General features: G+C 38.9%; 2 protein-coding genes across 2 annotated transcripts; both read right to left on the bottom strand.

The window, feature by feature from the left end:
* Positions 1–475: 475 nt before the first annotated feature.
* Positions 476–8548, bottom strand: il12rb2l (interleukin 12 receptor, beta 2a, like). The gene is made up of 15 exons (XM_058652587.1): positions 8418–8548; positions 7932–8033; positions 5292–5439; positions 5032–5186; positions 4806–4945; positions 4491–4632; positions 4341–4417; positions 3991–4228; positions 2931–3119; positions 2648–2752; positions 2424–2558; positions 1993–2157; positions 1803–1869; positions 1553–1658; positions 476–1201 (listed from the first exon to the last, which is right to left on the bottom strand). Exons 2-15 carry the CDS (start codon positions 8005–8007, stop codon positions 842–844), a joined length of 2103 nt encoding a protein of 700 aa, XP_058508570.1. The 5' UTR covers positions 8008–8033; positions 8418–8548; the 3' UTR covers positions 476–841.
* A 710-nt stretch (positions 8549–9258) lies between these two features.
* Positions 9259–10784, bottom strand: rln3a (relaxin 3a). Its single transcript, XM_058653693.1, has 2 exons — positions 10490–10784; positions 9259–9993 (listed from the first exon to the last, which is right to left on the bottom strand). Exons 1-2 carry the CDS (start codon positions 10647–10649, stop codon positions 9713–9715), a joined length of 441 nt encoding a protein of 146 aa, XP_058509676.1. The 5' UTR covers positions 10650–10784; the 3' UTR covers positions 9259–9712.
* Between the last annotated feature and the right edge of the window lie 2425 nt (positions 10785–13209).

Here is a 13209-nt window from a genome sequence, read left to right as displayed (position 1 = left end):
ATGAACCGAATCATGTGAATAAGATTGTCAGTACATGGGTGGGGTTTCCATAACAATTATATTGTCATGACTTTTTCAATCCATAATCCCTAAATATTTTTTACTTATTTGTTGTTGAGTCTTTTCCATTCAATTTCAAGGTCCTCCGTTAAAACAATTCACCTAATCACTTTAGAAGTGACACTTGCGTAAAATCATCTCAGAAGTTAGCATTTTCTATCAATCAAGTTACATTTTCTTCTGTTCCCTTGAGTCATTTTAATTATGAATGACGTTTGCGTTGATTATGTATAGTGTATTTGTATTTCGTATTCTTGTCTTAAGAGCAATAGATAAATACATTTGCAATGCACCCTGAACACACAATGCACATTCATTTGTGTTTGTAGGATATGTTGTTAGTTTGGTTGGCTTAAGAATTGTTGTTGTTTTGTTTTTTTTTTGGGGGGGGGGGGGGATAAAAAAATGCAGTAAAAAGAAGAACACAAATCTGCATTTATACCAAAAAATAATGTGACATTGTGTTAAAAAATAAATAAATGAATAATTAAAATATTTTGCCTTTCAAATCTTTGCATTTATACAATTTCATTTAATCCAGACATGCCTTTAATTTACCATTCTATGTTTGTAACCTCACAACAGGTTCAACATAAAAATGCAAAAAAAATAATGACTGAGTTGCCATTAACTTGCTAATTTCCAATAAGCAAATCTTTCCATACAATGACCAAGTCCACCCCAAACTGTCCTGCAGATAAAGGTTACATAACCATTTCCACATTTAACACATTTCTGCACATAATAAAAAAAACACAAGATGAATGTCCACTTAAAAACATCAAACGTTCTGTAATTCCAAAGCAGTGGGCATGAAGTGCATTTCATAACCTGATGTAAACTGTTCTTTATTTGATGAGCTCGAACAATCATCCTGGTCATCCTCCCTATCCCCCTCCTCATCAGAGTCAACCATCTTGCTGTACTCCTCTCTTTCACATCCGTGGTCTGTCCTGTCACGCTCCTTCTGTTCATCTTGGCAGTCCTTGTATGAGCACCCATCTCTTGCAGCTGTCCAAGTTATCTCATCAACATCTGAGGTTTTCTTCAGGTTGGACTGGATTTTAACAACCTCCAAAACAGAGATCGTAGGATGTTGTTCATACATGGGTAGGCAGATCCAAGCCAAGGGGTCATTAATCTATAGGAAGATCACACACACACACACACCACTAAATACAAAAACTGTGTTGGTCAATCAAAGTATTTTGCACGTAAGTAAATGCTGCCAAAAATCTAATTGTAATTCTGTTGGAAACATTGTGCACAGAATCTCTATATGCCAACACAGTATCACAACATTGGCGAGTATGTGGTTGCAAACAGGAAAAGCAATAACCAATATAATAATGGCTTATTCAGGCTCAACATTCCCCTCTGAATTTGGTACCCCCCTCCCTTTGAAGATACAGGCTGGAGGAAGACCATCAGCCTGTATCTTCAAATTGTGTAAATCATGTTCTGAGACGAAACAAGGCTCACAGTCTCTCACCTGGTGCTTCATATGTCTGAAGATTTGGCTGTTGCTGGGATCTGGCACTTTCTCACAGAGACATAAGGCCACATGTTGACACACTTTGTTTTTTGCTCGAAAACAACTGGGAAAAGAGAACACACACTCAGCAATCTCAGACTCAATACAGTCTTTGAGAGTAATCAAGAAGAAAAATCATGAACATTAATGTTCACACAATTCAGTTTTAGCAAACCAAAGAAAAGTTGATATAAATTGATTATCTCACCAGAGTAAAATAAGAATGCATATTATAACCAGAACCAATGATGCAAGCAGAGCTGGTATCAAATACACTGAAAAAAATAGTAAGAAAAAGGGCATCAGTGATATTTATTACACCTGCCAGAAAATTCTGTAATATTTTATCAATGAGTCCAACACAATAAAAAGGAAACAGTTAAGATGTGAAGTTGTACCATAATGGTCATGCTGTTTCCTTGTGCTAAACCTTGCAATGGTGTTTGCTCCAGACCCGGCCCCAGTCACAGCTCTAATCCACACTTTGTACTCCTGGCCTGGACGTAGATGCTTCAGCTCAAATGTTCTATTCTCACACTGAGAGGATGCACTCACATTGTACACTAGGAGAAACATATTGTTTGGAATGAGGGTGAACATTTAGAGAATACCTGGCAGAGACTTGGCTCAATCAATCAATTACAGTATTACTTTAGTTTGTTCATCATTATTCATCATTTTTGGTAGTGCATGTTTATTATTTATTATCTTTACTGTCTTGTTGCTGTAACAATGTAAATTTCCCCACTGCGGGACAAATAAAGGACTATCTTATCTTATTATTGTACATTTTCTCTCTTTTATACCATTACAATTACATAGTCTGTACCGTTTTGTTCGTCTGTTCCAAGTTGGTAATATCGGATCTGCCCATTCTGCATGGACAGAGGAACACACTCCCAAAACAGGGTCACCTGAGTGGCAGCAATAGAAGACACCTTAAACAATGGCACACTGGAGGGAGCTGAAAAGAAATTGAGAATGAACATGAGGGATGCATGAGGTTCTTGAACTCAAGTAAGGATCGACTAAAAACAACAAATGTATACTTACTTCCTTCAAGAGAATATCCAATAACTGATGAAAGGTGACGGACATTCTTGTCATGTGACAATGAGAACAGAGACACTTGGTAGGGTGTGTACTTTTTAAAATGACCTGTAGGTGGAGATACATACCTATGAGTAAACAGTCACTTTGTTAACCGCTTGCATAGCACATGGCAAATCCTCAGGTAAGACTCATTACTAAATGACACCACTCAAAATGACAGTAAGTGTGTAATGTTTTCCTGTTCCTTCCATTACCGCTTGGAGTGTATCATAATCAAACAGACCTTTGAAAAACACTGTTTCTTGGCTGCTGTCCACTTTGACCCAATCAAATCCTTGGCCTGGAGGACATCCTACTTGTTTGTACTGCACCACATATTCATTCAGGGTGTGAGAGCGCGGCTGATCCCAGGACACAGTGAGGTTCTCTTCATTCATCTTGAGGTTGAGCGCGTGTTCATTTTCATTTTTAGCTGCGCAAGACACAAATGCTTTGTTAGTTCAGTTTAGCCACAGGAACGGTGCGACTGTATAACGTGTTTTTTCAGAGATAACTAGTCAAATAGTCATATATGAACTTCACTAAAATTTAACAAACATATTAAGGATTCAACTGAGTGTCAGCACTACAGATCTGCAGCTACATTTATGTTATGCACATTTCCTTATTTCATTTAGTGATTGAGGCACAAACACATTTTTAGGGAATAATTTGTAGTTCACACATGTGTTGTGATTCATATGAACATGAATATGTTCTTCTTTATCCAGTCATTATTATTTTGCATCCATCCATTATCTACCGCTTTATCCTCCACCGGGGGGGGGGTTCTGTGCCAATCTCAGCTAACAAAGGGCCCTGGACAGTTCGCCAGTCCATCGCATCCACACATTGAGACAAACAACAATTCACGCCTATCAATTTATAGCAACCAATTTACCTAATCCCCATATTCCTCTTGACTGTGGGCAGAAGCCCGGAGAACCCAGAGAAAACCCACAAACACACAAGAACATGCAAACTCCATGCAGAAAGGCCCTTGTTCCAACCCGGGTCTTCTTGCTGCAAAGGCAAGAGTGCCAACCACTACACCAAACGTGGGCCCTACATCTTTATTATTTTATATATGCAAATCACTGACATGGGGTTTATTGCATGCAGGATTTGACTCGTGGACTCCTGACTTTAAAATCTATCAGACTAACAATGTGCTTTTGATTTAAGCAGTGCATGAGTTAAAATCGATTAGTATTTAATCCAGCTAGTTAGCAGCTCATCTTAGGATGTTGTCAAAGAAGATGTAAATTATTATTATGACATCATTAAAGTTGGGCAAGTGATACCTGGTGTTGGCATAATTAGATGAGAAGGCACTGTGGCACCACGAGCATTGAAGGCTGATACAGACACTGATGAGACATCCTTTAGAGAGGCCGGGAGGTGACACTGCACGTCACTGCAGAACAGCTGGCCTCTTGGCTCAGCTGTGGAAACATTCACCAACGTGGCTGTACCATTGTTGTAATAGAGTCTAACTTCATATCCAACAATGACACCCCGTGCGTGAGATAAAGGAAGTTTCTGGGAGGAATAAAGACAAGGAGGTTATAGTGAAGGGTGAGTCCACATAATACGTGACTCAGTCATTATTCCAGTCAGTGAATGATTATTATGGATTTTCTTTTTTGCCTACCTTCCAGCTCAGTGCACAGTCAAAACTTGCTGGTGATGACCCACAGTATGTCCATACGTTGAGCTCTCCAAGAGGAGCTGAATGAGAGAGGTAAAGAAGTGTTTGGGTATTTACTTTCAGCATCAGAGCAAGACACACATTAGGACTCACCCTTTTCTGCACTCCTTATTCTGTGGATAGTGCTCCAGTTACTCATTAAGCCGATGCTACAGGCACAGCGAACTTGAAATTCGTAAACCGTGCCAGGAAGAGGGCTGTCAATTATGTTGGTGTGCAAGAATCCACCCTCGTGCTGTGTAGACAAGAATGAAAAAAGGAACTACTCAATGCCATTAGTAAATTAACAATATTCAGATTTCCTTACAAGAATACCTTAAAGCTTGCTTTCTGGACATACATTTATTTGCTGTACCCTCACTGTCGTGAAGAGATTTTGTGGCAAGACAAAACCTAAAACAAAGTCACCTTAAGCCAGACATCGTCAGTCTCAATGCGATTTCGGACCTCACAGGTTCCCATGGACAAATGCAGGTCACTACAGAAGGAACGCCACTCTATCTCTAATGGCTCCAGTCTCAGTGTGATAGTAGGAGGGGGTGGCTTGACTTAAGACAGAAAAACATAGGAATATTACTTTAAAGTAAGTAAGGAATTGGCTTTATGAACTGAAAATGTCTTTGGTAGTGCTCACTGATATCTGATATATTGAAGACACTCTCTTCTGAGTACACAGAACCATGCTGGTTTTTAGCCTCAACCCAAACATGAAGTTCTTCATGGTAGAAAAAGTGTTCACGATCGATAACCCTGCTTGAACTGTTAGAACTGGTCGGCTGCTCCTCCTCCCTAGAAGACAAAAGGAGCAAATGAGAAGACCCGTGTTATCCGATTAATGCAACCAAAATTTTAATCATGTCACATGTCACAAGAAATATTAAAGGTTGTGTTTACGCGCTGTCTGTTGGTTTCCAGTGGAGGATGTATTCGGTAGGAATGTGAGGGTCCGGCCCTTGATCCCAGGTACAGTGGATATTTACACTACAGATTTTTTCATTACATGGCATACAGCACTCAGGGCGCAAGGGACGAGCTGGAGGACCTAGACAGTAATGGATAAAAATTAGACTCCAAGAAAAAGTGAGTATTAGAATTTTTATCGAGGGACTGATTGTTGCAAGACTGTTTTAGGAAGGTACACCCAGGGGTGAAAGTAAGTCGACAGATCCAGTACTGTATTGTGGTGTGAAAACTATTGTGTGTCTCTGTCAGGTGCCACTGCATAAAACACTGAAAGTGGCAGCAATCTGTACTGGATCTGTACACTTTCAGGATTCTGAAGTGGGCAGTTAAGATTGTGACCGACCCCTCCCACATTGGACCTAGACTGTTTGACCCCCTTCCCTCGGACAGGAGACTGAGGTCCATCCGGACCAAAACCTCTCATCACAAAGACAGTTTTTCCTCTGTCGCCTGATGGCTTCCTCAATCAGGCCAGTGTCCCCCACTGACATTATTATACTGCAGCTTTGCTGGGGTACTTCTGCGCAAGGTACAGCCACGGGGGGCTATATCCAGTGTACTCCTAGTGCTGGTCACAAGCATCTCATTTATCTGGTCCTCAGCCCAGATAAATGGGAGGGTTGTGTCAGGAAGGGCATGTGGCATAAAATCTCTGCCAAATCAAATATGCTGGTCACTGAGCACATGATTCGCTGTTGCGACCCCAAGAGAAGAAGGGGGAAGCTGAAAGAAAACCAAAATATTTAATATTTATTAGTTTTTTTGTTCTTGTTCTGCAGCAATGATCAGAACCAATTCCTCATTCTTCCAAATTATATTTTAATATAAATAATTCATATATTATAAATAACTTTCCTGCTGCCCCTCAGCACAGGGCGCACAGGTTAACTAACTAGAAACACAGTCATCCCCACTATGACTTCCTGTCCTTCTTTGTGTTCAAATTTGCCAAGTTAATCTTCAGACAGCAGGTGTCAGCAAGGGGCCTTTTAAAGTCTTTATATAGTCAGCTGCCCTAAATTAACAGCAGTGGTAATTCTCAAAATATTTTTTAAAGTTTTTGTAATGGTTAATTCACCAGTACGTAGAAGCTCATTAACCGAAATGATATTTTTAATGCTAAAATTATTATTATTGTTATCCATTTACAAAAAAATTGTAAAACACTAAATTATTTCTTGAATATGATGCCAAATTACAGTTATTTACTTGCATTCCTGAACAGAAAAAATGTTTTAGTGGCTGAATGTTATGCTGATTAATTTCTGTGTTGGCTCAAATTTGAGTATAAAACGGTGAATTCGGCTTGTTATTTGACAAATAAAGTTTTTGAAAGACTTATAAAATATTATATATGCTTTCTCATATACTGTATATGACAGGCGGTGTAATCAATTTGTTTAGCGCTGTACATGCAGATTAAATAAAAACAGGTTTGTTTTTGTAAATTAAATGTAAATTTTACATTGTGGTGAGTTTCTGAATCGGAGAGGAAAAAAGAGCTAGAAAGCAACATGCAGACCTCACCACAGACGTATATATCTGCACACATCCACATGAACACAGGCACACATCTTTTAGTGTTATTGATAACAAGACTGTCACCTTAACCCATTTCGAGTAAGCCTGTGAAACATGTGCGGTGAAAGACGCCTGAATGCAACACCTACAGTTAAGCTCTCAGTTGGTAACATTAACAGGAAGTGAACACTTCTACTAGAGTCATATCAGAGAGCTGCACCCTTCTTTTGTTGCCACTTCTTCTTTAAAAGACACAGCAAAATAATTAAACTTCACGTCTGTCTACAAAATGAGAAATGACAGCAGCCATGGGACCTGTCGCCTGTGTATTGTTTGAAACTGCAACATTCTTATTTCTGTGTTAAATTGCAATGAGCAACTGCCCTATTGTTAATTTTTATTGCTTAGTTTTTCCTTTACTTGCTATTGTTGTTAGTATTTTCAACAGTGACTGTCTTCTATTTTTGTTTTCACAACCCAACCCAACCCGAATCCCATCAGACCCTGCAGACATTGAATTGCATAAAGCATCTGCTGTATATTTTGCTAGAGACTAGTTTAATAGTGGTACTCATATGTAGACTTGTACTATACTTTACTATACTATACTGCAATGTGGAGGAACAAACAGGCAGCATTTCCTATTTCATGCAGTGAAATATTAAGTGACTTTACATTCTTGAATTTCTATAGATGTGAAATGTGACTCAATACACCCTCCATGCGGGAGTTCATGTTTTTTCAGCAACTGTTTGTTTGTCCTTGTGCGTCATAACTAATATATTAATAATAGTATCATAGTCATATCATATAGTAATAACTTATAGTATCAGGAGGATACTGAAACTGTGCAAAACGTAGCAGCTTTAGTGGGGGGGTTGTCTAATTTACATCGCCACAATTAAGTGCTTAACCTTACCAAATCTGATCCCTCAAAATAGCCCAGAAAACTTGGATGGATCGACCAAAATGACCCCATACAGCAATGTCTGTCATACAGAAAAAACTTACTTCTATACATCTATTGGAACAAAGTTTGAATGAGTCTACCTGCAGCAGCAAAACAGTCAGTGAGTAGGTAAAGCAGCAAGATGGACAAGAGCCACCTCTTCCTGAAAGGGGCCATTACATTTGAACACAGGCCTGAAGTGCCTGCGGGAAACACAAGAAAACGTTCACGTACACACAAATATTCACAAAGACAACATCATTGTAATCATACACACACATATTAAACGTATACACAACTGTGTACTGTGACAGCTACATTACGTCTAACCCATGTTGTACACTGAGTGAAGTTCAAATGAAGTGAAGTTGTGTCCCCGGAAGACGAATACAACTAAATCTATACACTGCAGTTTTAGTAGTTTAGCATATGGAGAGTAAATATTCCTGCTACATGAAGCCAAGTGCACATTTAGTTAGTAACACGTGCAAATTCCGGACTTGGTGCCTGAATATCGTTCGCTCAAGTCATGTGCCGATCTATAATATGAGTGAACTAATGATATGTATTAGCTACACGTTATTTACCTCGTCACGAAACACGCTGAGATGACAGACGTCCATCCTGGCAGGCTTGTACAGGGAGCACGAGCGCGAGACACTAAAGTTTGTTGTGAAGTTCCGTTATCGCGAATAGGCCTGCCCATTTCAGGAATTGTCGGTGACGTGATAAAAAAAAAAAAAAAAACGGCACGCGCACTTTCTTCTACAGTTTCTCGGAAATAGAGATCTGAGCTCCAGCCCTGACAGGGTTACACACACACACACATTCCCTAACCACTTACCCTATCCTTAACCATCACAACTAAATGTCTAACCATTACCCTGCCTAACCCAAACCTAATTCTAAGTCTAAAATCAATAAAACCAGGTCTTAATCCTCAAGCCTGTTAAAGTTGTGTGGACCAGCCCTAAATGTCCCCACAAAACCATGATTACTACTGGTCTAATCCTGACCCGGACACGAACCTTAACCGAAGACTAACCTCAGACTTACACCTTAAAATGGAATAATTTACGTGATGGGGACTTGATTTTTGTCCCCATAACAAAAGACAAGTCCCCCTAATGTGACTGTGTAAACATACTTTATATTGTAAACTTATAATACTTTATACAAAAACTTATTTTAGTATATTTTATATTGGTTAAACATTTACATTTATTTCTACATTAGGTGTTTAAAAAAAAAATATATATATATCCAGTTTGGGACTTTTACTCAAGTGCATTTTAAATGATAAGCTTTTGCTTGTAATAGATTATTATATATGTTATATTTATGTAGTACATTTCTAAATATCCATACCTCCTAAATCTCTTTCTCTTTCTGCTGAAGTACATGCAAAGTATAATAAAACAAGCAAAGTCATTAATATTTTTTATTATGAGTCTATCACTTAGTTTGAAACCAATAAAAAAAAAGTCAAGTTACTTACAATTATAAAACAATACATTTGTAGACATTGTATGTGGCTAACAAAGCCTTTCATTACTTTGAGTTCTCAGACAGTAATGCAAAACTCTAAATAAAAAATAAAATAAATGTGTGTATAATAGAGGCTGGGACAGATGAGACAGAATACTTGAGGATGTTCATTACAAAGTTTGGAATGCATTTTAATAGCAGAAATATGTAAACATTTTGAGCACATGGCAGCCCTTTCCATATACTTCATAGACACTACAAATAACAACGCATTTTCATTTTTAACAAAAAAAGACAGTGGTTATGAAATCATATAAAATATCATTTGATTCAGGAGAACTGAAAAATGTCTGTTTGTATATTAATACGCTGTGCCATGTTTTCACTCAGACTCTCAGCAAAGGGAGCTGATCTCACTCTTGCTGCAGCCCCACTTGCAGCAGGCGTTGGACAGACCCACCACCACATCCCGGCCCTTGCGGTCAGCCTTTCTCAGGGCTTCCAGGATCTCTTCGGTGATGAAGGAGCGTGTCGGTCTGCTAAACGCTCCTTCCTGGTTGTCTCTCTGTGCAAATCTTAGGTCCCTGTTCCTTTGCAGAAGACTTTCCAGTGAGTTTTGACCAAAGCCTTCCGAGGACTCTTCCTGATGGGAGCTAAATGGGTCTTCTGGAACATCTGCATCAACCAAGTTTACCAGTTAATTTAGAACAACATTAACAATGGATGTAATGTAACACAGAGATGTTTTAAGGAGAAATTTCAGTTACATTTTTATATTTATTTTACTCCACTGAAGTTATGATTGGTCCTATGCATCACCACTGCATTGAGGACACACACAACTAAAGCGTCTAGTGAAATTAAATGTGTCATAACATTACATAACATTGGGAGGGGGTGTCATCAACAGTGTCGTGTAAACTGTGGCCAAGTTAAAGGGGGAGTTCTCCATTTTCAACGTGCACTATAACGCAACATTGATGTGAGTGTGTTTCATTCCTGGGCACAGAGCATAATCATTATTATTATTATTATTATTATTTTAAATAGAATAAAAATGACTGCATCCCATAAAAGGAATAAGAGCATATTAAAACATGTATCAAGTCAGACTCTGAAACCATAACTGATGTCGACAAAGGTGGTGAAGATGTGGCACCTTCCGTCTCACCTGCACTCCTGAGTGATCGTTTCCATCGCGAGCCCCCACAAGTAAAGATGACTGCCCGGATGAACTCACGGCCACAGAGCTTCACCCCATACGCTGGGTCCTCCATGGGCTGGACCCCGGCCACCAGCAGGCACACAGCAAGCACCGCAGCCTTCCACATAGTATCCCAAGGAAATGAGGTAAGCAAGAAGTGATTAAAAAAATAACAAAATGTTTTGTTTGCCTCAAGCAACACCAAGCTTTCTGTCAACCCTGTTTGCAAGAGCTGTGCTTCTCTGGGTGACCCAGGCGTGGTTTATAAAGGGGACTGGAGCCCTGCAAGGGAGTCATACATACTGCGTATGCAGGCCTTCTTTGGGAGAAGAACTGATTTCAAAAAAAGATACAGATGGTGACCTTTATGGAGACAAAAAACAGACCAAAGGTGGCATAATTAACAAATTATGTTAGAGGCCTCAATGGTGTTGAAGCATATCAAGCACTTTTGGCATGTGTATGTCCTTCATATCAGATTTCATATGTTAAACAGTGTTCGATGCTGAGTAATGTATTGGCTGTGAACATGGGGAGCGTATTGTGGTTAAAATGTCAGACAAAGGTAAATTGTGTAACAGTAACAGTATGTGTCAGAATCTAATGAGCAAATTAAGAAAATATATTTCTATATTTTACCTGTATAGAAACATAGGTTGCAAATATATAAATGCTCTTGCACTGAGTCGATTTTACAAGTTGTAAAAAATAAAGTAAAATGAACAACTTGCTGTCGTGGTCATGGATGCATGGATACCTGCAAAGTTGAATCCAAAAAGTATGAATCAAAAAATCTTTCAGCTGGTCAATGAAGGAACCAAAAAAAAAAGCATTATGGTGTTTTAAAGAATAAAAATCACACAAAATATGGTGAACTGACACTGCCTGAAAACATGCAACAGACCTTTCAAGCCTAATTACGCATGTTGCTATGAATTCCCTTGATAAGATTTAACACTCACAGACACCACTACACGGATATTATTTAGCCATTGTGATCGCTTTTGTAATTATTTATATCAGTGTTGCCATTTTAGTTCCTCACATGACCTTGGATAGCTTCCATAGCCACAATTCTCCTTTTCTCTAGAAAATTGCTCACTCTGTCCTCTCTTCCAAAAGGTGAACTGATACAGGACCAGTGACATTTTCAGAGTCAGATAACATTGAAGTCTTATGACGAGTCACACTAAAATAAAGCTCATTTTTATCTTTGTATCCACATAGCCAAAGGTCGTTCGTTTGGGGAATTACAATGGTGATGATGAATTTGTAATTAGTATGATGATAACATGCAAACAAAATGGCATTTCAGGAGAGTGTTTCACCCTGACACTCATCACCATGTGTCATAGACGCAACCTCTGGAGGCCAATATTAAAATGCTATGAACCAAATTATAAACATTGTGGATAACTGTATAATTTAATTCTAAAAACTTTTTTTCTAATGAAGTAAATCAATTATTATTACGAATAACATTTTCGGCTAATGACTCTTCTGGAAACTGTCCAGGGTGTACCCCGCCTATCGCCCGATGTAGCTGAGATTGGCACAGCACCCACCGCGACCCTCTGGTGGAGGATAAAGCGGTAGATGATGACTGACTGACTGACTCTTCTGGATTTGGTGAAACAGGGTTTGCTATTCACATTTTTGACAGGAGTAACAAGACAGATGTAGCAAAAACAAACACTTTGTACCTGTACCGGTCAATTTTGGTTTCGTTACCAATTCTTTTTGTCTTTCAGCTGTTTCCTCTCTAGGGGTCGCCACAGTGGATGACTGGCCGGATGTCCTTCCTGACATGTATCCGGGCTTGGGTCCAGTTAACAATGAACAATGGGGAATTGGGTTCCTTTGTTATTGTTACAATGACAAAATAAAATCAGGATAAGCACAAATTGATTTTCTTTACTTGTTTTTTTTTTATTACAAACAAAAACATGCAGAACCGTCTGTTAGTAAGGAATAAATCCTTTCATTTTGGAACTCTGGAGAATCGTTTTTAGCTGCGTCAGAACCTGTCAGCAGCAACCGGTGTGGCCTCTTTTTGATTGTCAAAAAGTTACAAAATGTTACTGCAAAAACAAAACATTACTCAACAAACAAAAAAAACCCACATAACTTTAGTTACCAAAATGTTGTGATGTCATGAAAAAATGTAACAAAGGATTTATATTTTCAGTGATTGCGAAAAACAAGAATCTCTGCTTAAATAAAATCATTATAAATCATGAGGTCCTGGGATTAGAGGAAGAAGAAGATTTCTCCTTGTGGTGCTTCAAAATAAATCACTGGAGGGTCGCAGGAAGGTCGCAGGGGGGACAAACAACCATTAACTCTCACACTTACACCTACAGTCTATTTAGAGTGTCCAATTTACCTAATCTCCATATTGCATGTTTTTGGACTGTGGGAGGAAACCAGAGAACCCGGAGAAAACCCATGCACACAAGGGGAGAACATCCAAACGCCATGCAGAAAGGCCCTTGTTCCGACCAGGTCGCAAACCTGCAAAGGCCAGAGTGCTAACCAATACTACGATTATCCAGATGATGAAAATTTGTCAACTTTGTATCGCAATGCCCTGTAATATCTTATATTGTCCCATCCCTATAATTCAATCTTTATAATGGGCAGTAATTTTCCACAAATGGGCGTGGGGCGCTTTTTAGTAAAAAAAA

Source organism: Solea solea, chromosome 16 (genome assembly GCF_958295425.1).
Source record: "Solea solea chromosome 16, fSolSol10.1, whole genome shotgun sequence".
NCBI lineage: Eukaryota > Metazoa > Chordata > Actinopteri > Pleuronectiformes > Soleidae > Solea > Solea solea.
The sequence above is the reverse complement of the archived record's forward strand: the minus strand, read 5'-3'. Positions and strand labels throughout refer to the sequence as shown.

Excerpts from the sequence above, each read along its gene's own strand:
- rln3a (XM_058653693.1), bottom strand. The coding sequence starts at position 10,649 with ATGTGGAAGGCTGCGGTGCTTGCTGTGTGCCTGCTGGTGGCCGGGGTC. Across the intron at positions 9,994-10,489 it reads ACGATCACTCAGGAGTGCAG|ATGTTCCAGAAGACCCATTT; the intron begins GTGAGACGGAAG and ends TGGTTGATGCAG.
- il12rb2l (XM_058652587.1), bottom strand. The coding sequence starts at position 8,007 with ATGGCCCCTTTCAGGAAGAGGTGGCTCTTGTCCATCTTGCTGCTTTAC. Across the intron at positions 2,559-2,647 it reads TGGATATTCTCTTGAAGGAA|CTCCCTCCAGTGTGCCATTG; the intron begins GTAAGTATACAT and ends ATTTCTTTTCAG. Across the intron at positions 1,870-1,992 it reads GAAACAGCATGACCATTATG|TGTATTTGATACCAGCTCTG; the intron begins GTACAACTTCAC and ends TATTTTTTTCAG.